Source organism: Halichoerus grypus, chromosome 2 (genome assembly GCF_964656455.1).
Source record: "Halichoerus grypus chromosome 2, mHalGry1.hap1.1, whole genome shotgun sequence".
Lineage (NCBI taxonomy): Eukaryota > Metazoa > Chordata > Mammalia > Carnivora > Phocidae > Halichoerus > Halichoerus grypus.
Window position 1 is genome coordinate 166,074,410 of NC_135713.1, and position 25,343 is coordinate 166,099,752.

A 25,343-nucleotide genomic window follows, 5' to 3' on the forward strand; every position below is an offset into this window, starting at 1 on the left:
GGTACTGTATCAGCACAGATCTTAGTATGTTCCAATAAAACTTTCCTTAAAAACAGGCTGCTGGCACATAGGCCATAGTTTGCCAACATCTCACCTGCTAGTGATATAAATACAGTGATGATGTGAGGTGGGGAGGAACAAAAGGAGGCCAGAGTTTGCCACAGTACTTATGTTGAAGGGAGGATGGTGATGTAGATAAAAATACTTACAAAAAAACCAAATACATAAATGAAAGTCTGGACTTATTTGGGGTATGAGGCAATGACCAAAATTTTTTTTAAAATTTTTATTATTGAAGTACAGTTGACACAGAATGTTATATTAGTTTCAGATACAGAACATAATGATTCAACAATTCTGTATGTTACACTATGCTCACCATGCTAAGTGTAGTTACCACCTGTTACCATACAATGACCAAAATTCTAACTAAAACAGAGCAAAATGTGTAACTTTCAAACTGAAAAGAAAATTCAACCTATTCAATGGGAAAAGGAAAATAACCAAGAAGTAATGATAAATAAAAAATACAAAAAAATATGACAAAAAAGTTCTAATACAACATTCCAATACATGTAAATGAGTTAAACTCACTCATCTAAATAGAGATTCTTAAGATTGGATTTTTAAAAGATGTAGGAATAGGAGGTCAACAGGGATAGCCCAAATCCAAAAAGGTACAGAAATGCTGAAAATAAATGGCTGGGAAATATGAAGGACAACTATGAACCAAGAGCTTCACAGCAATTAGAAAATTAAAAATACCAAAAAACCAGAATTGAAGGCAAAAACAAATATAAAGGACAAAGTAGGGTACTGTATTATATACTGAAGGAAAAACAGATCAAGAACTAGCAAACATAAACATTTATGCTTCTACAATAAATAAAACACCAAGACAATCCAATGGGGGAAAGAACAGTCTTTTCAATAAATGGTGCTGGAACAACTAGATACCCACACGCAAAAGAATGAAGTTGGATACTTACCTCACACCATACAGAAAAACTCAAATGGATCATAACCTAAAAATAAGCACTAAAACTATAAAACTTAGAAAACACAGGAATAAATCTTTGTGACCATGGGTTACACACATGACAAAATTTGTGAGACATACTAAACCAAGAGTACAAGCAACGATTAAAAAAAAGACATAAATTACATTTTAACAAAATTAAAAATAGTTGTGTTTCAAAGGACATCATCAAGAAAGTGAAAACCCACTGAATGGAAGAAAATATTTGCAAATCATATATATGGTAAGGGATTTGTATCCAGAATAAAAAATTCTTACAACTCAACAGTGAAAAGACTAAAACCAATTTAAAAATGGACAAAGGACTTCAAGACTTGAATAGACATTTCTCTGAAGAAGATATATAAATGGCCAACAAGCACTTGAGAAGATGTTCAGTATCACTAGTCATCAAAGAAATACAAATCAAAACCACAATGACATGTCATTTCACACCCACCAGAACAGCTAAAATAAAACATAGTGTTGGGGTGCCTGGGTGGCTCAGTTGGTTAAGCGACTGCCTTCGGCTCAGGTCATGATCCTGGAGTCCCGGGATCGAGTCCCGCATTGGGCTCTCTGCTCGGCAGGGAGTCTGCTTCTCCCTCTGATCCTCCCCCTCTCATGCTCTCTCTCTCTCTCTCTCAAATAAATAAATAAAATCTTTAAAAAAACAAAACAAAACATAGTGTTGATGAGGACATGGAGAAACTGGAATCCTTAAATGTTGCTGGCAGAACAATAAAATGGTGTAGCAGCTTTGGAAAATATCTAGCAGTACCTCAAAAGGTAAACATAGAGACACATATAACCCAGAAGTTCCACTGCTAGATATATACTCAAGAAAAATGAAAACATGTCTATACAAAAATCTGTACATGAATGTTCACAGGAGTATTATTCTTAATAACCAAAAAGTGGAAACAACCCAAATGCCCATCAAGATGAATGGATAAACAAAATATAGTATGTATATCCACACAATAGAATATCATTTGGCCATAAGAAGGAAAGAAGTATTGATAAATGCTACAACACAAATAAACCCTGAAAGCATTATGCTATGTCAAAGAAGCCATGTTTTGTGACTACAAAAGGCCACACATTATGATTCCACTTACTTGAAATCCAGAATGGGTAAACCCACTGAATAGGAGATAGCAAGTCAATTAATAGTTTCCAGGGTCTAGGGAAAGGGAGAATGGGGAGTGACTGCTAATGGGCACAAGTTTCTTTTTGAGCTAATAAGAATGTTCTAAAATTAGGGCGCCTGGGTGGCTCAGTCGTTAAGCGTCTGCCTTCGGCTCAGGTCATGATCCCAGGGTCTTGGGATCGAGCCCTGCATCGGGCTCGCTGCTTGGCGGGAAGCCTGCTTCTCCCTCTCCCGCTCCCCCTGCTTGTGTTCCCTCTCTCGCTGTCTCTCTCTGTCAAATAAATAAATAAAATCTTTAAAAAAAAAAAAAAAGAATGTTCTAAAATTAGGTAATAATAATGACTGCACAACTCTGTGAATATATTAAAAACCACTGCATTTTATGGCATGTGAATTTCTTCGCAATAATGTTACAAACACATACATGCACAAAGCAACAACTCTCAGAAGTAGAGAGACATCAGCAATTTTAGATGGCAATTTTAACTTATTCTGCTCTGAAACTAATAGATCAACAGGAAAAGATTAATTATAGAAAATACAAGTTCAAACTAACAAAGATATAGAGAACTTACATGCTGTGGAAAGTATATATGCTTTTCAAAGACACAAGAAGCATTTGCAAAAACTATGTGCTGGCCACAAAACAAACATCATATAATCTATGTTCTCTGGTTCTAACAATAAAACTAGAAATTCGTAACAAAAAAAAAAGCAACAAAAATATAAAAACAAACAAACAAAAACCTCCACCTGTATTCTAGAAACTCAAAAGCCATAGTTCTAAATTCTCAGGTTAAGGAAGAAATTATAAAGGAAATTACAAGATAATTAGAAAAGTACAACAAAAATACTATGTAACAAAATTTGTGAGACAACTAAAACAATACTCAACAAAATCTATAGATTTATATGCTTATATAAGAAAGATTAAAGTTCAACTCAAGTTGAAAAAATATAGAGTAACTCAAAAAAAAACAAGGAAAAAAAGATACGGGCAGAAATCAATCAAATAGAGTAGAAATCCACAGAATGCAAAGATGGATAAAATAAAATGCTGGTTCTTTGAAAAGATTAATAAAACAAACTTCTGGCAAGATTAATCAAGAAAAGTGAAGAGATACAGGTGATGATAGTTGAAAGATTTAAAAGTACTGTCATAATACTGTATTTATGTTTACAATATTATGTTACAAAAGATCATAATACTTATTTAATAGATCTGAAAATCTAAACAGAATGGATACATTTTCTTAAATTGGTTAAAGAATCTGAACAGACCAGGGGCACCTGGGTGGCTCAGATCTCCGAGTCCTGAGATCAAGCCCCGCATGGGGATTCCTGTTTGGCAGGGAATCTGCTTCTCTCTCCCTCCCTCTGCCCCTCCCCACCGCTCGTTCTTTCTCTCAAATAAATAAAATCTTAAAAAAAAAAAAAAAAAATCCGAACAGACCAATAACCACAAAGAAATCCTCTCTCAAAGAGCTGTAAACCCTGATAGTTATACAAGCTGAATTCTCCCTAATTTTCAAGGAGCAACTATAATCCCTGTTTTCTACAATTTGTTACAGATAATAGAATACAAAGAGAAATATCTAACATGTTTTATATGGCATCATTTTGATTTCAAAACTAGATAGTAATAAGAACAGACAGCTGTCTGTGTTTTCTTAGAGTCTGTATTTGTCTATTTGGCATCCATCCATCACAAGGCCAATTACATGAACTGTATTTTCTTATTTTCTGTATTCTTGATGCTCTGGCATTTGTGACCTCGCTGACTAGGGATAAACTATCTCTCCCAGGGCTGGCCAATTCCTGAGAGATAGCAACGGGTTAGCCCAAGGATGTATCTTTCCTATTTTACACAGGAAACCATCCTAGAGCCCAAACTCCAAATCATCTCCTTTACCTGGCTCTTAGACTCCAGGAGACACTATTCCTCTGCCCTAAGCACTAACAGTCAGGTACCAGCAACTGGAGATCACCTTTATACTCCCGAGCCTGCCAACATTATCCAAACTAGCCAATTCTAAAGTGTTTCCCCTGCTCTACCTTGCCTTTCCCCTTGCTCCTGCTTTTGCCTCCTGACTAAACCTGATGCTTCCCGTGTCCCTATGTGGAGTGGCACGCTCCCTTCTCTTGTAATAATCTTTCAATGCACTGGCCTCTCCATGTCAATGTCACCTCCATAAATTAAATTCTGCAGGCACATTTTGAGACAATAACTAAAGCCCATTTCATTTATGAACATAGATGCCTGAAAATCCTAAATGAAGAATTAGTGAATTGAATCTGTTAGTGTATTAAAAATAACACATCCTGCTCAAAAACAATTTACACAAGAAATTCAAGAATGGTTTAATATCTGAAAATCTATCAATGTAATCACATTATGGACTACAGGAGAAAATGACTATTTCAATAGATTCAGAAAAGGCATCTGATAGTTTTAATATATATTTATGATTTATTAAAAACTGCCAGTAAACTATGAACAGAAGAAAAATTCCTTAACTTGATAAAGCCTATATATTAAAAGCTAATATATATCAAACTTAATGGAAAACTTCAGAATCATCCCATTTAAGATACAGATAAGAAAAGATGTCCATTGAGGCTTTGTTCAACATATTATTGGAGGATGTGGCTAATATAGTAAAATGGGGGAGAAGGGGAGAAACCAAGGAATAAGGATTAGGAGAGATGAAGCAGATGGTGTAGACAAATTATTACCGTAAATGAGTTTAGAAAGACTGCCAGATACAAGAAACCAACTTACAAAATCAATAGCGTTGCTCTGTACCAGGATAGTCAAATGGAAAATAAAGTACCATTCAAAATAGTTGTACAAAATATCTAGGAATTAACTTAAAGGTAAGGCAGAGAATGTTAATGGGTGAAAAATCACCTCATAAAAAAGTCTAAATGAATTAAGAACTATACCACACTTACAGGTAGTTCCTTAAAGATTAATCTATAAATCCAAGACAGGTCCAGTAGAAATCAGGTTTTGTTTTAGTTTTCAAGAAATTTCACAAACTTATTCTATAATGTCTATGTAAGAACATCTAAAAATAATTCAATCAAGTTTAAACAGAAGTATAAAGGGACTCACCCTACTAGATAGTAAGATTTACTACTAAGCCATAATAAAAAAAACCTGTATAATTGCCATAGCAACATATAACAATAAACAAGAGAGCTTTGCAGCAGATTCAGGGATATATGGGAACTTGACATGATAAAGATGGCCCATAAATCAGTAGGAAAAGCATGCATTATTTATAGATGGTACTGGAAAACAGCTGTGCCATTCTAAGAAAAATAATGTTGGATCCCTACCTCACAACATGTATAAAGGTGAACTCAACATGGATTAAAGATCTATAATATCTGTAATACCCGTAAAAGGTATTACAAATCCAATAGCAGAGAGGAGAATATCTTGGTAGCTTCAGAGCAGTGAATATCTACTTAGACAAGACCTCCAAAGCACAAACCATATAGGGGGAAATTGATTTGACTACATTTAAGAGAGAGAATTTATGCCCCATAAAGGATACTACATTATAGTCAATTCTAAGCTTAGTAACACATTAGCTCTCGAATATTGGACTTATGTTTATATAGCTCTTAAATAACTGTTCCACGAGGCAATTCAGTTTGGTAAGACGACTGTTTAGTCCACATGGTCGTTCAGAAACCTAAGCTCTTTCTAGCTTGTTGCTCTGCTATCTTCTAGGGTATGAAGAAAGTTAGGTCAAGGCCTGAAACAATAAACCCAACCATCTTTCAACTTATAATAAGGAAAAAACAGAAGTCCACATCAAAAAATTTTCGTTTGAACTATTGAAGTAGAAGTGCACATAATACTTCTGCCTATATCTGATTGACAAAATTAGTCACATGGTCTCAAATAGCTAATGATAAAGTTAAAAAATGTAATCTCTAATTAAGCAGCTATGTGCCCAGCTTTAACTGTTACTACAAAAGGGAAGAATAGATTTTGGTGAATTATTAGCAGTCTTTACCGTAAGGACAACAAAAAAAGTAACAGACTGAAAGACTTTCAATTTCTAAAACCAGCAAGGGATTACTATCTAAAATATATAAGGAACTCTTACAAATCATAAAAGAGACAGGAAATACAACAGAGAAGTGGTCAGTGGCTGTGAATGAGAAATTTGCAGAATAAGGAATGCCTAATAAACACATGAAGAGATAACTCAACTTCATTAATAATCAATGAAGTGCAAAATAAAACAACTAAGAATTGAAAAAATTATAAGGTGTTGGTGAAAAAATGGAGAAATAGTGACCACCAACAAAATGAAATTGAATGTAAACTGGTATAGTTATTCCAGGAAGCAATTTGCCAGTACTTAGTGAAAAATTTATCTACATACTCCCTGATTCAGAAATCTCACTCCTGGATATATCCTCCAAAGGAACTCTTTGGTGGGACATGTATGAGAATGTTTTTTTTTTTTCTTTTTACAGTGCTGTTGTGGTAGGAGGAACAGAGGGTAACTTTAATGTTTATTTCTGAGGGAACAGGATGAGATAAAGTTGACACACACACATACTCTGTAGTTAGAATCAACTAGGTATACACACTGCAATGCAGTGTTGACTGAAAAAGATCTGTAATACAATGGTATTTACATATATAGAACACACACACTCAAAACAACACATATAAAAGGACACATAGTCAAGCATATCTATCAAATCAGGCTATGTTTAAAAGGGAATGGGAGAAGGGATTAGGGATGAAGAGGAAAACTAACGAAAAGAGCCTTGTCAGGCTGATAATGTAATTGTACCTTGAAATGAGGCGTATGACTAGCAATTCTCTGTATGTTTGAAAAGTTTACTGCGTATGTAACAGTTCTTTCCACTGCCAAAGAGATGTCTCCATTCCAGAAAGACATACACAGATACGAAAATATGAAAGATGCAGTTCTGAAATAATCTTCTGTTTTGTATGATAATTTCTCTATGATGAAAAGACAGCAGAAAGTGGGAGAAGCATAAAAAGTGTGTTTAAAGGAGGGTAATTTTGGACTGCTCATAAAAAAAGGTACAGTTCTTTAACACTCTGCAAGATACAGATTTAAGGAAAATAAACTCAGAACACGGTTTTTAATATTCTGTTGCATCAAAGAGTTGTAGAAAACATTTTATAAGATTTAGTGAAAACGTATTTACTATAATTAATGACCTCTTCCAATTATTACTTGATTCACTAATAAAACAAAAACTACATTTTATTCCACTTAGAAACACAAACTTATTTTCCAAAGGGACATCATTAACTATGTTGGTAATAACTAGCATGCTTATAATCAACAGTCAAGGTCTTGTTGTCCTCCCCACACAGGCAGATTTCAGTGAAATATACTTGGCAATGTATTTTTTTTTTTAAAGACAACCAACAGTTTGGCACCTAATATATAATCACAATGACCAAGTCAGGTGTGCAGCATCCCCAGTACAGACTTTATTAGAGTTCAGTTATAAATACACAATCTCTTGACACTGAAGATGTAGTTCTTGCAGATAAAGCCCAAAGGCAGGAAATGAATCTTCTCCCAAAAGCTGCTTCTTATCTTTAAAGTAACCTCAAATTATTACTAAACTAATAAAGTAATTTTGTTCCAGAAAGTGATCTGATCTATTTTATTTTCAGCTTTTGATAAATCCAAGAATGAGATGGGGGATTATTGCTTTTTGTCTCACTATATACACTGAAACACAACATGAAAATAAAGGAATAAAAATTTTAAATGATTTTTTATGGTAAAGTTGGAATAGGCAATAACAAAGCCTGTCAATAGATGAGGAAGCTGTGTATGGTTTCAGAAAAATAAAAAGTTAATTTTGTTATTTAATAGCAAATTTGGAAGTAAAGCTTTTACTATCTTCGAATTAGAAACTGTTAAAAAAAAAAATGAGTAAAAAAGGTACAATAAGATTGTATACAACCAAAAAAACAATTCAAAAATATACAGTTATTACTGCCTTCTTTATGGATTTTTTTCTAATATAATGGCCCTTAACTAATGGTCACAACCCAACATGAAGATCAAGATTCTATTAAAAAGCCAGGCTACCAAAATTATGACTGTCAAACACAACATAGGATGGAGATAGCACAAGAAAATTTCAGATGACTAACAATTAATGATTTAGTTTTACTGCACACACAGAAGATATTAGTTTTATTGCAGCAATCTGGGCACCATTCTTTTTTTTTTTTTAAAGATTTTATTTATTTATTTGACAGAGAGAGACACAGCGAGAGAGGGAACACAAGCAGGGGGAGTGGGAGAGGGAGAAGCAGGCTCCCCACGGAGCAGGGAGCCCAATCCGGGGCTCAATCCCAGGACCCCGGGATCATGACCTGAGCCGAAGGCAGACACTTACTGACTGGCCACCCAGGCGCCCCATGGGCACCATTCATTACACTTCCACTCTGTGCCATGCACTGTAGTAGGCATTTAATATCATAGCAATACAGGTACTATTTATTACACATCTATTCTATGCCATACACTGCACTAGGCATTTGAGGTACACTCTAATCCTTAAAATAAACTTTTAGTAGACCGTATTATAAAACAGAGGGTTTTTGTTGTTGTTGTTTTTAATGTGGAACTGAAACTGAGAGATTAAACAATTTGCCCAAGATCTTAAGCTAGGAAAACAATGCAAAGCTTCTGGTTTAAGGTGGCAAATTAATACATGCTGCAGCCTCCTCCACCTCCTCCTAATCCAAACCCTCAAAATGACAGACAGGAAATCCACAATCATGCTAGAAAACAAGAAGGGGTACTTTTAATGGACTGGAAACTTGAGGAAGATAAAAGGCGAGAAACCAAACTGCCCACAGAGACTGAATGCTAGAAAAGGTGGGAACCGTCCCCAGGATGCTACAAATTCTGAGGTAAGGGATAGAAAACCGGAAAAGACGGAAAGATTAACTGCAGTTTCTGCATTAGAAGCAGCAATTCGGGTGGATCTCTATATACTGCCTTTTATGGAAAAGGCAAATAACAGAGATTTCATTTCTGCCCTTAGTTGGAAAGAGTGAACACAGGAACTTGAGTAAGCCTGGTAAAATTTTAGAATACCAAGGATAAAGAGAAAAATCCTAAAACATCTGATAAAGGAAGTTGGAGTGCATATTACTTACAAAGAATTAGATTGATACCACACACTTCCATTTGCAGAGTGGATATAAAAGTAAAAGTATGATATTTAAAAGTCCTTTAGGAAAATAATTTTGAACTTGGAATTCTATATGTAACTAAACTATCTTTCAAGTGTGAAGGCAAAATAAAGACATATGCAGGTCTGCAAGGATTCATATTATTACCCACAGATACACTCTAAAAGAATTACTTGAGAATATACTTATTCAAGTACAAGACAAAGTAGCAGCATGAAGAAACCAACAGCAAAGAAACCAATAAATTCTAAATGATTCTTGCATTAAAAAAAGAGGATCAAAACAAAAATTATGAACTATTTTCTAAAAAAAAATGAGGTCACTAAAAAAACAAAGCTTGTGACATGCAAAGCAGGACTGTGGAAACATTTATAGCCATTAATAAGTTTCTTAGGAAAGAAAAATGACTTGCAGTCGAAGAATTTAAAAGAGAACAGACTAAGAATAAAGAAAGATTACAAGGGGACCCAGGGCTGGCTCAGTCAGTAGAGCATGTGACTCTTGATCTCAGGGTTCTAAATTGGAGCCCCATGCTGGATGTAGAGGTTACTTAAAAATAAAATCTTAAAAAAAAAAAAAAGATTACAAGGAAATAACAAAAAAGTAATATAATAGAAAACTAAAAGAGTGGATGATCAGTAATCAAAAAGCTGATTCTTCAGAAAGGTAATAAGTGATATAGGCAAACTTAAAGGCAAAAGGAGAGAAAACAAACTTCAGGAATAAAAACGAGACAGAATTACCAATTCAGACGAGATTTTTAGAAAACATTTTAACTATTATTGAAATTCTCTACAACAGGATTTGAATCCCTAGAAAAAAAATGAATGATTACTTAGGAAAATATAAATGGCCAACATTAGTTGAAAAGTAGATATCTGAACAGATTAAAAAAAAAGAAATGCAAATAGTCAAGGACAAAATGCAAATATATCACTTTGCATTTTAAAGAACGTATTTTCTCTGTTAACTACTCTAAGGCAGAGGTTCTTAAATATTTTGGTCTCAGGACCTTTTTAAATACTTTTAAAAATTACTGAGGACCCAGAAAGCTTTTGCTTGCTTGTATGGGTCATCCTATCAATATTTACCATATTAGATATTAAAACAGAAAATTTTATTATTAATTCACTGAAAAATAACTATAAATCCATTCATGCTAACAACATTCTTATGAAAAATAAATGTACTTTACAAATAAATTTAGTAAGAGTGCCAGTGTTTTATATTTTGGTGCATCTCTTTAATAAAGATTGCTAGATTCTCAAATTTGCTGTGTTCAATTTGTTGCAATTCATTTGTAATGCAGCCTCTGGAAAACCCCACTGTACACTTGTGAGAAAAACAACAGTAAAAAAGGGCAAATAATGTTTTATTATTATAAAAATAGTCTGACTTTGCAGACCTCATGAAAGGATCTTGGGGATCCCTAGGAGACTCCATATTACAACTTATAAAGTTCTGGAGTGGTGATGATTGCACCACAATGTGAATATACCTAACGGTGCACCTATAAATGTTTAAATGGTAAATTTTATGTTATGTATATTTTGCCACAATAAAAAAAATAGAAAATAAAACCCAGCTGCACATATAAAAGAATAAATACACCAAGACCAAGAGGGTTTATTCTAGTATTTAAAGAGTGGTTTCACTTTAGAAAAATCTACCAATGTAATTCACTGTAGTAATAGATGTTGAAAAAATGTGATAAAATTCAATGCAAATGCCTAATAAAAATTTTTAACATTCTAGATTATTGGTGACCTTCCACTAATTTATCCTGTGTTAACAAACATCATCAAAATCTCATGGCTTACAGCACAAAGGTTTATTTCTTGCTCATGCTACGTGTCCATTATGGATGGCTTACAGGTCCATACTGTCTTCATTCCAGGCTGAAAGCAGTCCCTATCTGTAACATGTTATTCATGTGGCAGGGCGGAAAAGCAATGGCTAAATCATGAGATGGCTCTGAAAGCTTCTGCTCAGATACAGCTTATCAGTTTCACTCACATTCCACTGGTTAAACAAGTCTCATGGATAAGCTTAGTATCAAGGGCAGAAAGTATATTCTCTCACAGGGAGGAGCATTTGATAGAACTCTGCAGAGATGGACCCAGTAGACAGGATTACTTGTAAACGAGAAGATTTAGAAATGATATACCTACAGCAAAGCGCAACTTCTCCAATTTGAAAAAGGGTATTTACCTTGAACCTAGAGCAAACATAACTACTGCTATATAACAGCAATAAATACTGAGAAAAATATAACAATAAATTTAAAAGATCCCAACCAAGCATATGAGCTATGAAGTCAATTAACTATGAGATCTTAGGCAAGTTAAATTCTCTGCCCATTTCCTCAACTGTAAAATGAAGATGACAACATCCTATTTCAATGATTCTACAACATATTTTTTCACATTTTAATGTCTCAGAAACTGACGACATCTTAAAAATAATAGCTGTCACCCAGGAGGCAATAATGATGTTCCAAATGAAAACTTTCCACTGACACTTTCTGAAATCAAGAAAGCATCACTAACAAAGCATCTTAGGTTTAACAAAATATGGTAATATTTAGTGTTATTGTGATGATTACATGAATTAATTCATATAAAACACTTAAGAGCAATGGCTAACAGATAGCAAGTGCTCAATAAATACTATTTTTTCTTATTCTTTATCCTACCATATATCAAACCCGATTATAATGCTAGAGTAACTGAAATAAAACTGCACTGGAACAGGATTAGAGAAAGAAATCAATGGAACAGAACAGTCTAGAGAAACAGACCCACATATTTATGGGAATTTAAAATACAGTAAATGAGCCATTTTACATCACTGGGAAAGGCACAGAACAGTTCTCAGTCCTATTATACTCAATACCCTTCTTTTATAAGGCCCTTTATCTATATTGAAATGAAACACACAGATAATAAACTTTCTACACACAATTTTTATAAAAATTATATATATATTCCTTTTTTGTGCAGTTTTGGATATACACATATATACATCCATAAAGAACTATAAAGAATAAAGGGAAGTAACTTATAATGGAATAATATAAACTGTATTTCTATACGTAAATGCATAAGCACATTAGAAAACAGTAAGTATCAAAGTATCATTCTACCATGTAGACTCACTGTAATCACCATTAATGCTACAGATACAAATGCTGACTGCAGAACTGGTGACAGTGACCTGATTTTCTTAAATGGTGAACTCTTTGTAAGTTCTTCCCTCCCCCCTCCCCCAGTAAAGTTCTAAACAAAATAAGATATAATCTTCCCTCGATCTACAAGACGGTCATATTAGGGGAAATTTTAGCATTCATTTTGCCATGCAAAAACAATACTTTTTAAAAAGTATTTAAAATTTTATTTTATGAAAATTTAATAAAAATAAAATGTATAAAACATATTTTGTGTTTATGTGCAAAAAGAACTTCAGCCTAGCCTCACAAAATTATAAACAGTTTTTCATTTATATAAATGTTCAGAGGGATCTTACCTATATGGATGGGGTTCATGAGATGCAGAATATCTACATCCCCTGGCCCACATCAAAAACTGGTGTAATACTCTCAAAATCATCAATAAGCAAAAGCCACTCCAAAAATTTCCTAGTGCTCCTCTGGAAGTAGTGATACAGCCACTGAAAACCCTTGGAAGAGACTCTTCAAAAAAATATTCTGGACAACTGGATACCCACTTTGTTGAAAATTAAGCCCCATCTACTCAAAATATTCCTAAGTCACCGGAAGACAGAACTATGTAATTTCATATGGTAAAAACCATGTCTCAACATAACTTCTATTTGTATTCCTTTTTCAACTAGTAAACAGGATGAACTCTTTGAAGTCTCTTATCTCTGCCAGTCCCCCAACTAACCTCTTTTCTGTTGCTTCTGAAATCCATTCTCTCAAATTTTTAAAATTCCATTATAAACAACCTACCTCTCAAAGGGAGTACATTATAATGTTTAAAAGCATGGACTTTGGAATCAGGCAGATCTTCTGGATTCAAAAATCTTATTATTACCTAGGTACTCTGTGTGATAACAGACCAATTTACTTCTTGTTATCTTAGCTGTATAATCTCTTCTTTTCCTTTAGCTTCTTCCCTTCCAGCTTAAACATGCATAAATCATCTCTATCCTAAGAAAACAACAAAAAGGAAAATTCTACCAACTCTACTATTATTCCTTCAAGTTATCGTCTCCATCTCTTCTCTCTCTTTCCTGTCAAATTCCTTCAAAATAAGACCACAAATGAAATCAAATGAGTTAATGGTCAGATAATAAAACAATAAAAGGGATGGAAAGGGAGACTGCAGAGCTAAGAAAACCTATTAAGGACTGAAACAATTATTAGAGATAATAAATAAATTAGAAACAGCAAAAAACAGGAAAGACATAACTGCAATACTCACAAAGGTTTAAGATAATAATGATTAATTCAGAGAAAAAAGACAAAAATTGAGTCATTTCCCCAAATATCTGTTTAACTCTCTTATCCTACCTGGCTTTATTTTTTCTTGGTCCTTGTCACCTTCTAAATTAACATGTAATTTACTTATCTGATTAACTATTTATCACCTCTCTTCCTCCCACTAGAATGTAAGTGCCACAGGGCATGGCTTTGTTTTCTTTCACTGGCCCAGAACAGGAATCACTAAATATTTGAGTGAAATAATGAATAAATGCACAACAATATGAAACACAAAGATGATCCTCCCAAAAGAACCTAGCAAATGGATCAGAAAAAGTATTCTGATACAATGACAGCAAATTTCTGTGAAATGAAGAAAAAACTAGGTATTTAGATAAAAAGCGACAATTCATTCCAGGAAAAAATATTTCAAAATAATCTGCACCAAAACACACTGAACTTAAAGAATAAAAAGAAAATACCCACTAGTTGTCCAAGCCAATAAAAAAGTAAGTCATCTAGAAGAGAGACTTAAAAAAAAAAAAATACGGTATTGTACTTCCTCACAAGAACATTCAATTATCAGGGAAAATGACTAATGTCTACAGGGTTTTGAAATAAATTGTTATTCTAGCAATAGTACACCCATTCAAATACTTACGTGATAAAAGCAATAAGCAATTATTCCTTAATAATTAAGAACTTAGGAAACAATGCCCCTATGAGCATATGCTGAAAAACTACTCAACAATGAAATTAAGCCAAAGACCTCAGAAATGGAATGCACTGGTAAAAAGACTACCGAGTGTACCAAATCAGATAAAAAACAAATCAAATATTCTAGGAATACAAGGATGGCTTAACTTCAAAAAACTAGAGAAATAATAAAAAATAAATTCATGTTAATCGATGCTAAAAAGATTAAAATTTAATACTTATTTATAATAAAAATTCTTAGTAAACTAGAAACAGTACCAAAAACTTACAGCTCGAACATCACAATTATAAAACTTTATAAACAACTCCCATTAAAGTCAGATGTGTAACAAGAATGTTTCTATCATTGTTTTCTATTTAGCACTATATTGTAGTTTCTATGGACTGCAATAACACGCACACACATAATCACAGAAGAATAAGAAATACCAGTGAAAAGAACTAAAAAGAGACAAACTCAAAAGAAATCATCAAGCTATGAGATCTATATAGGAACTAGAATTAAATCCACAAAAAAACCAGAAGCACTCATAGGTACTAGTAATAACTCACAAAAAATTCCCTTACACAGTAACAACAAGGGCTATAAGATACCTACATAAATCTAATAAAAGATGCGTGTGACCTTAATCAAAGAAATTTTCCAATTGTACTAAAGGCTATATAAAACACCTGAACAAATAAAGACATATGCTATCTTCATAAATGAAAAGACTAAAATATCAAAATATCAATTCTCTTCTAAGCTAACCTATAAAACCAATCAAGTCCAATAGAAATTCCTAGTTTTTTCTACGTGTACCTGAAGGTGATACTAAAATTCACTTACGTGACCTAAGGCATTTATTTATTTATTTATTCATTCATTTGAGAGAGAGAGACACGATGCGGGGCTCGATCCCACCCAACCCAAGGCAATTTTAAAGAATCAAATAGGGCAGGATAGTGGAAAAGAGGATGAAGAGAATAGCAAGACAATGAATGACTTTGCAGGTCAAAACTAAGGATTCTGGTCTCCATCCCAAGAGCAATGGGAAGTCAATAGTGATTTTAAAACCAGTAAGATGACTCTCTGAAGTGTGCAAAAATGTACTGGAGAGGCTTCAAAGATAACCTAGGAAGTCACTGAAAATGGCAGAGTATGGACCAACAAAACTTTTCTTTTTAACACTGGCAAAAAAATGTCAGAATCAGTTTTTTCAGAACTCTGGAAATTAACTAACAGCTTAAAAGAGTCTAGGGAGCATTTATTCAAGAACAGCTGAATCTCAGTAAGAACTCTGTGACACTTTACTTTCCCTATTTCCATCATCCCCTCCCTAGTGCCATCATAGCCTAAAAACAACAGCCCACAATCACGGCAGAAACCAGCAGTCTAGCAGCCACGAGAGAAGGCAGAATGGGGTTAGAGATCCTTCAAAACCCCTATCCCAGAGAATTATTATTGGACCTGTCTGGTGGTTCCCTGAAGACACACCACTCACGGGGCTGCCTTTATTTGACTTGACAGAGCGCCAAAGTAAAACAGCCTTTTCCCTGGGGGTGTCTGTCAAAAACAATCATAGACAATTGCTGAACATCAGGGCTGCCTGCAGCAGTGCATAACAGTTTTAACAGTTGGGGAAAACAATAGGCTAACCAAGAAGCTTAAGAAGAAGAGTTGAGAAATAAGATGTTCAATAGGGGGCTTTGAAAGCTCCCCCATATTCTGAGGGATCATGAAGTCCACATGCATACAAAGACATCTGTGCCTGATCAGGAAAGACCTGAGGAGGTCCTTAGCTCTCACAACTGACCCTGAGGCTCTGCAGAAACAAGAAGTGAAGGCTAAGGCAAAGTTGTAAAATGCCTGGTGGTATCCTGTAGACAGGCCCAACATGCATACAGAGTCCCTGGGGAGACTGGAGACTTATTAGTTAAAAGTATTTAAAGAAATCTCTGTCAAATCATTAGCTAACCACTAAGCTAACCAAGCAACGCCTTCAGTGGCCACACACAACAAAAAATATATAAACCTTAAGAATTAGTTCAGAAAAGTCACTACATAAAAAACAAAAACAACAAAAAACAGCAAACAACAACAACAACAGAAACAAAAAAACCAATAAACCTTGGAAAGAGGAAAGGCTCTGGTTTCCAGAGTTGCCACACTATAATATTTTAAACTTGCAGTTCCCAACCAAAAATAAAGATACATGCAAAGAAACAAGAATGATCCATACACAGAATGCGTTCAAAGAATAAAGGAAACCACATCTAAAGAACTGAAGTCTGAGAACAATGTCTCATCAAACAGAATACCAATAAAGAGACAGAAATTATAAAACAAAACGAAAAACTCTGAAGTTAGAAAATACAATAATGCTTATGCATTATATCTCAGACCAAAGATTTTTAAAAAGTCGCCCATGTGCCAACATAAGTAAATCTGGCTAAAAATGCATAGATTTAAACATAGATTCACAAATCAATTTTACACATCTACAAGGACTCATGATTAATACCATCATTTCCTTCCTAAAAAAGGTAAAAAAAAATTCCTGCTCCATCTCATCTTCATCATCTGGGTTCTCTCAGCTACTTCTCTAATGTTCCCATCCTACCGGAAGATAAAATAAGAATAGAAAATTCTCAGGGCACCTGGCTGGCTCAGTCAGTAGAGCATGTGACTCTTGACCTAGGGACTCTTGATCTAAGCCCACAATGGGGGAAGAGCTTACTTAAAATATAAATAATAGAATTGTCATCTCTCCCACTGCTAACAGTATGCCATCATTTAATGCTGTCTTTTTCTCTCCTCTTGCATTTTCTTTTTTTTTAAGATTTTATTTATTTATTTGAGAGAGACAGAGATAGTGACAGAGATAGTGAGAGACAGCGCAAATGGGGAAGAGAGGGAGAAGCAGGCTCCCTGCCAAGCAGGGAGCCCAACACGGGGCTCGATCCCAGGACCCTGGGATCATGACCTGAGCCAAAGGCAGATGCTTAATTGACTGAGCCACCCAGGCGCCCAGTCCTCTTGCATTTTCTTATGCTTCTGTTTCACTTGTAGACAGCAAGTCTAGGGATGCATTTTTAGCAAAACTGCACAACTACTTTAAATCCCTCACTGCCTATATTGCTGCTAGATATATTCAGTATCATGAATTTACCAGAAATTCATTTTAGTAGTATGAGAAAAGTGTAAAAAATTCTTAGTCATCATTAAAATAATATAAATTTCCTGCCATTTCCATACACAATATGCTTTGTCATGTTTACATAAAACTGTCATTTTAGCTATACCAGACTATAACTAGAGAAATAGAAAATTATGATTATAACTGATGAAAAACCACAATTGAAACTTTATTAGTTCAGATGTACTATTATGTTGAGATAGATTAATATTTTAACTTTTTCTTACCATTAGCAAACCAAACCGGCTTTCAAGTAAAATAAGATTAGCTTCTTCATACAGACCTATGAAGACTACTTTTCTAGAAAATGCTTTTGAAAAATTGGAATTAAAGTGGAGAAAGATTAAAAAATAGTGAAAGCACTGAAAGTGTACTACGTAACCCAGTTACTAATGTTTCTAACTCCAAGAATATACAATTATGGATATCTTTTTTTATTTTTATTTTTATTTATTTTTTTTTTTTTAAAGATTTTATTTATTTATCTGAGAGAGAATGGGAGACAGAAAGCATGAGAGGGGGAGGATCAGAGGGAGAAGCAGACTCCCCGCTGAGCAGGGAGCCCGATGCGGGACTCGATCCCGGGACTCCAGGATCATGACCTGAGCCGAAGGCAGTCGCTTAACCAACTGAGCCACCCAGGCGCCCCATATGGATATCTTTTTTTAAAGCACTCATTTCCTTCTGTTCTTCGAAATTACAATAATAATATGTATGATTTTTTTTAAAATAAAAAAAACACGTGCCGTCATTCAAAAAAATAACGGGTTTCATTTATTTTACTTTTTTTTTTAAAAAAGATTTTATTTATTTGAGAGAGAGAGAGACAGAGCATGAGCAGGGGGGAGGAGACAGAGAGAGGGTGAAGCAGACTCCCTGCTGAGCAGGGAGCCCGATGATGCGGGGCTTGATCCCAGGACCCTGAGATCAAGACCTGAGCTGAAGGCAGACGCTTAACCGACTGAGTCACCCAGGCGCCCCTCATTTATTTTTCTATTTATATATGCACGTATAGCTTTCTATAACCATATATATTCAATTTTGTATTCTGCTTATTTCACCTTACTTCATGCTTTTAAGTAGTTCTAATACTCACTGTCTCATTATGCCTTCTATCAGATGAAATGTGTTATTTCCTTTTATATTTTAACATGATTTAAAATCTAAGTATCTTATGGGAAATGCTTATCAAATTCACCATTAATTTTTTTTAAATATATTTTTTCAATTATGAAACTATTGTGGAAAATTTGGAAACCACATAAATATGTAAAAAACAACCATTCATTAGTACACTACACAAAGACAACTACCATTAATATTCTGAAATGCATTCTTTTTTCCTTTGATTTTATCTATAACGATTTTGTACATATATCACACCACACTTAGCCATACTTTTTTTTTTCAAGATTTTATTTATTGATTTGACAGAGAGAGACACAGCGAGAGAGGGAACACAAGTAGGGGGAGTGGAAGAAGCAGGCTTACTGCTGAGTAGGGAGACCGATGCAGGCTTGATCCCAGGACCCTGGGATCATGACCTGAGCCGAAGGCAGACGCTTAACAACTGAGCCACCCAGGCGCCCCTAGCCATACTTTTATTGTAGAAAGCTGGACTGGTTCTAAATTTTTGCTTTCATAAACAAAGATTTTTGAATACCTATGAATCTTTAATACAAATTTCTGATAATTTTAAGAGAGAATTTTAGAAGGGAAAATACAGGCAGTTATTCTTTGATTGATACACTTAACTTTTAAAGGATTGATACAAATTGCAAAACCACTTTCCAAAAAGGGGCATCAATTTACACTAACACAAGTGTGAGCGCCCATTTCACCAAAACCTTGCCATTACCATTTTCTAAAAGTATTCGCTAATATAGTAAAAATGGCAGCTCACTGTTGGCCTAATTTACATTTCTTAAATATACTATGATGAAATATCTTTAAGGTCTATCAGATATTTCTATTTCTTCTACATTTGTCTATAAATGTGTTTTCCTCATTTTTCTGAGTATTCGTGTTTTCATAAATGCTTTACATCTTACGAAAATGAATGCTTAACCTATAAAAGGACTATACCATGGCTTCTGAGAGACTCAAAGTGCAATTTATTATCATCCACCATTTTCTGACATTTTTGATACATTTATGAAAAACTAAGTTAATAAACATTTGCTATCTAGTTTAATTTAATACTTCTGTGAAGAGATCAAAGAGTCCTGTATCTTTATCCAACCTGAAAATTGTTGCTTTTGGATAAAGACACAAAACTGCATCAACTTTCAGGTTGTATTGATCATACTTCTTCATAGCATTATGAATTACTGTGCAAAATAGGATCTTACAAGAATACTGTCTAGAAATAAGCATTTCAATTGCCACAATTAAAGGGAAAAGTCACTGTGCTCTGCAAAATGAGCAAGCATTTAGTAGTGAGAACTATCTAAAAGGAAGTTCCTCATTTAACCTGTCATACAACATCTATTTTAGTCACTGACCATCTTGTAACACTTGTGAAACACTACTGGTTATCACAAGTACTTCTGAGAACTGTGTGAAACACTACTGGTTATCACAAGTACTTCTGAGAACTGTGTAGACCACGGGTCAGCAAGTTGCAGCCAAATCTAGCCCCCTCTCTTTTTGTAAATGAAGTTTTATTAGAATACATTAATTAGTCATGCTCATTCATTTACATATTGTCTAAAGGAGGCTTTCACACCGTGAGAGCAAAGTTCAATAGCTGGCCTGCAAAGCCCAAACATCTATTACCTGGCTCTTTACAATACAGACAACTAAAACACCCGAGTAAATACTAATTTTACTCGTAGTACGCGTATCAGCATAGATATCCAGATCCTAACTCATAGAGCTCATACTCTAGTACAGTGACAAGACGTGTATGAAAATAACTTACAACACAAGGTATAAAAAGCTAAGTGCTAAGAAAAGGAGAGTGACAGAAAAAGGATGAGATTGCTTCCACTGGGGAAAATGAAGGAAGCAGCTTCTGCAATGGGCTTTGAAGAATGGGGAGACGTCTAGTGTGATGAAAAGCTGAGTTGCGAAAAACTACACTCTGCACAGAGGAGCACAGTTAGGAAAAAATGCTAATAAGCATTTTGAAGCCAAAGCATAGTGAAGGCTTTCAATGTCAGGACTAGCAATTTGGATTTTAAATACAATTAGGTTCAAAAGCAAGGGAGTTACAAGTGAATAGAACTGTGCTTGAAAAATATCAATCTTGTCAACATTATTTCAAATTAATTTAACGGGACAGATGATAAGGAAACTAGTTACAAAGCTATTAAAATAATCTAAGTAATGAGGGTGGTGGCAATGAGACTGGAAGAGGATACACTGGAAAAAATGGAATAAACACATTACTATCATAGCAAAACCACTCAAACACTTATGATTAGACAGCAGCATTTGGATACAATATAAACCTCTTACTCATATAGGGTAAAAACTCCCATCTCCTCTACCTTTGAACAAACTATTTCTTTTTCTTTTTTAAAAGATTTTATTTATTAGGGTGCCTGGGTGGCTCAGTCGTTAAGCGTCTGCCTTCGGCTCAGGTCATGGTCCCAGAGTCCTGGGATCGAGCCCTGTGTTGGGCTCCCTGCTCAGCGGGAAGCCTGCTTCTCCCTCTCCCACTCTCCCTGCTTGTGTTCCCTCTCTCGCTGTGTCTCTCTCTGTCAAATAAATAAAATCTTTAAAAAAAAAAAAAGATTTTATTTATTTATTTGACAGAGAGAGCAGGAGCACAAGCAGGGGGAGTGGGAGAGGGAGAAGCAGGCTTCCGGCTGAGCAGGGAGCCTGATGCAGGGCTCGATCCCAGGACCCTGGCATCATGACCTGAGCCACCCAGGCGCCCCAAAACTAATTATTTCTATTAAGTTCTGATAATTTTTAAAAGAGGAACTATTTAAATACCACTTTCCCACTTTTAAACTTACTCTGAATATAAGCACATATTAAAATTGAATTCATTTGCTAGGGCCCCATCTGCTGGACCACTGGAAGGAAAGTCTGATCTTAAATTTGGGTTCTTAAATGCTTCTGAACTGCTGTAAATAACAATGGATTTGCTTTGTAGCAGCTCTTCTCCTTGTATATAATGCCCTCTTTAGGAAGAGAACCATAAAATATCTTTCTCTATATTTTCCAAAGCACCAATAATTTTACTGTTGCTTAAATTGTTGATTAATTTTTAAATAAGAGGTTTTGTATTCAAACCTCAAATATTTAAATACACTTAACTAAAGAATTTACTTCTCAGTATGAAAATAAGCTGGAATTCATCAGACTGATCTTTTTATTGGTAAGACGTTATACTACACTAAAAAACAGTTTTGTTCATTAAGAACTAAGCTGCAGCTTTCTTGTCAGTTGGCTTCTGGCTGAGCTCTACCAGTGGAAAACAAAGATGATATATTGGAAGGTGGGAGAAAGGGAATAAAAGTATTCCTCTCTGCTTTTTTCTCTACCTACTTAAGACATTAATGTTTCCAGTGCCTTCAGCTCCATCTGGAAGACTAGTTCCCAGGTAACCCTATCCCTTGGCCACCAGGACCTATATCCTACCTGTATCCCTCCATTTATCACTACTTGCTCTTACTACTGCTGATCTCTGGGCTGCTTCACCATCCTCCTTTTGGCTTCTTAAGTCTTCTATTACTTATGTAGCCAATTCTCTGCATTAAAGTCCCTGTATGTAAAAGAAGGGGAGAAGGAAGGAAGGGAGGGAGGGAAGGAGGGACAGACGGAAGGAAGAAAAAGCAAAATGGCCTAGCCCTAGGTTTTCTAGCTCTAGTGTATCCACTGTCCACCAGCCTCATTTCACAATGGAAAAGAAAGAGCAATAATGTGCGTAAACTTTCTAGTTCACTTGTGTACACCCATCCTTCTCAAATATTTCGCTTTGTTATTACATGGGATGCCAGGATATGAAACTACAGAGTAAGCATGTCCACGGTAGGTGATTTTAAAAAAATAAATATTTATATTTAAAACAAATGACGAGGGTGCTGTCAGTTCAATGGAGAATAGTCTTCAACAAATGGGATGTTGGGACAACTGGATATCCCTATGCAAATAATAAAGTAGGACCCCTACCCCATACCCTATACAAAAATTAACTCAAAATGGATCACAGACCTAAATTTAAGAGGTAAAACTACAACACAGGCGCAAATCTTTGTGACACTGGATTAAGCAGTGGTTTCTTAGGTAAGACACCAAAGCGTAGTAACCTATGAAAAAAAAATAGACTTTCTCAAAATTGAATTTTTGTGCTTCAAAGGATATTATCAAGAAAGTAAAGACAACGCACAGAATGGGAGAAAATATTTACAAATTATATCTAATAAGGGACTTGTATCTAGAATATATAAAGAAATTTTACAACTTGTAAAAGGACAAATAATCCGATTTTAAAACAGGCAAATGAATAGACATTTCTCCAAAGATGATACATAAATGGCCAACATCACTGGCCACTGGGGAAATGCAAATCAAAATCATAACGTGATAGTGGTCTGGGACAGAATACAGGGAAGTAGACTGCATCTCGAGCCAATTTCTTCAAAAGAAGGAAAGCAAAAAGCAAAGAAGTATCAAATATGTTCAATAACCTACCTATGCCATTATAAAATTAGTAAAAACTGAAAGAGAAGCTATCTTTCTTCCAGAACAAAGGAAGTACCAGATTAACAGATGCAAAACTCTTTTAGAAATACAGAAAATTACTCAAGTATTAGATAAGCATACATTTGGGGTTGTTTCTGCTATAAGGTAAAATTTCCAAGAACACACAACATTTGTCTCTCTTGCGGCAATGTATACCCCAATTCCCTATGTTTCACAGGAAAACATTGTTTTGGCTGCTAAAATAGAAAATATTCATATTAGATATTACTGTAGTACTATCAATGGTAACTTCAAGCACTACCATAATTATAAGCAATTACATTTAGCAGACAATTAATAACCACAAAAGTAGTCTTAGAAGATACTACTTTGCTAATAAAAATTTCTAGGCAATTGGTGACATCTTAATAGCTCATTTTCAGGGATCTTTACACTAACAATTTTGTCACATCAGTATTAGCTATCTAAAACAACTTTGTATAACTGCTTAGAAATAACTGAAATTCACAACTTCAAAAAAAAAAATCTTAGATTACCCACGTACCACTTAGGAAGAAAAAAAAAATCAGTGAGAAATCTTTCTTTAAATACTCCTTTTGATAATTCTGTAAATTATAATATACTCCAGATAACACTGTAATGACAAATAACTAAGGCAAGCAAAGACATCAAATTCACAAGTTCAATTTAAAAAATTATATTTCCAACAATGCAACAGAAAAACATAGGTTCCCTTACCTCATCATCATCATCAGAATCATTCCCAAACACTGATGGTTTTTGCAAAACAGGGTGCAACTGCTGTGCTTTCTTTGGCAAAATAAGCCCATACCTGCATTTTTTTTTTTTTGAAATAGAAATTACACCATTATATTTAAATGTTAAAAAATAATACATTCACTACCTCTTCCAGATGAAGCTACCAAGTCAAAACATGTCATATAGCTTATGAACACATAACAAACATTGTTTCTGCTTTTCAGTGATCTCAAAATTCTAATGTCCATTAAGATTTTATAAGTATTACTTTTAAGCAATTATTTGCAGGCAAGGGCCAAACTCAAATACCATTTTAATCAAAGAAGTAATTGAAGACTTCAGAAATGTTTTGGATGGTGAAATAATAATAGTAATGTTTTAGAAAGAACATGTTAGTGGAAAGCTCAGTTTGTGCCCACTAAAAATTAGAAACCACTCTAAATTATCCGTGTGGTCGAACAAGAAAATAGCTATTTTTTCTTTGTCCCTACTGGGTACTTACATAGTTTTAAATAAGTTACTGGATTATGTCACCCACGAAAAATTTTTATAAGACACATTAACTGAGAAATCCAAGTAGCCATGGGACAAATGCCCATTACACCCTATTGAGCTCATCTGCTCTGTCTTGGAGCATCTCAGAGAACCATCATCAGACCCAACTCATTTGGTTTCTTACGTTTTGGCCTTTAAAATGCCGAGATCATGGGAAGTAAAGATTACACACCGAAGGTAAAACTTCTAAGAACACACAACATTTGTCTCTCTTGCGGCAATGTATACCCCAATTCCCTATATGCCTACCCTTTTCTGTGGCTTCTCAGCACAACATTCCTAAAACAAGAAGGGAGGGCGGGAATCAGAACTTGAGCAGCCAAGAACAAGGCCCTCTAAGGAAGCCAGGAATTGTCTCTCTTCTCATTGCCCATGAAAGCATCCAACCAGGGAGAAACTCAAGCGCGGGGTAGGAAGCAAGACTGAGGGGCCTCAGACCGAGCTTTTGGAAAATAGAAAAGTCTCGCTCTCTGCCCCTCAGCCTAACTTCCTTTATTTCCTCACAAGTTTCTCCCTCAAACTTCGGGCTTCCATCCTGGAAAATGTGTGGGGGAGGGGAATATATTCCTCAGGATCTCTCGCTTTTTCCCGTCTCTATCCCTGACGACACAAGCCCCTTC

The 25,343-nt window shown here is 34.9% G+C and overlaps 1 protein-coding gene across 2 annotated transcripts in view; it reads right to left on the reverse strand.

Annotated features, from left to right (window-relative positions):
• NSRP1 (nuclear speckle splicing regulatory protein 1) overlaps positions 1-25,343 on the reverse strand; it is a 53,743-nt gene that overhangs the window by 28,240 nt on the left and 160 nt on the right. The window contains exons 2-3 of one of the 2 annotated variants that reach the window (XM_036111872.2): positions 24,973-25,002; positions 24,148-24,241 (exon numbers count right to left, since the gene is read on the reverse strand). In XM_036111872.2, the coding sequence (XP_035967765.1) occupies positions 24,148-24,241; positions 24,973-25,002 (124 nt within the window). The remainder of the gene's footprint in view (positions 1-24,147; positions 24,242-24,972; positions 25,003-25,343) is intronic. The other variant, XM_036111873.2, reaches the window with a different exon arrangement.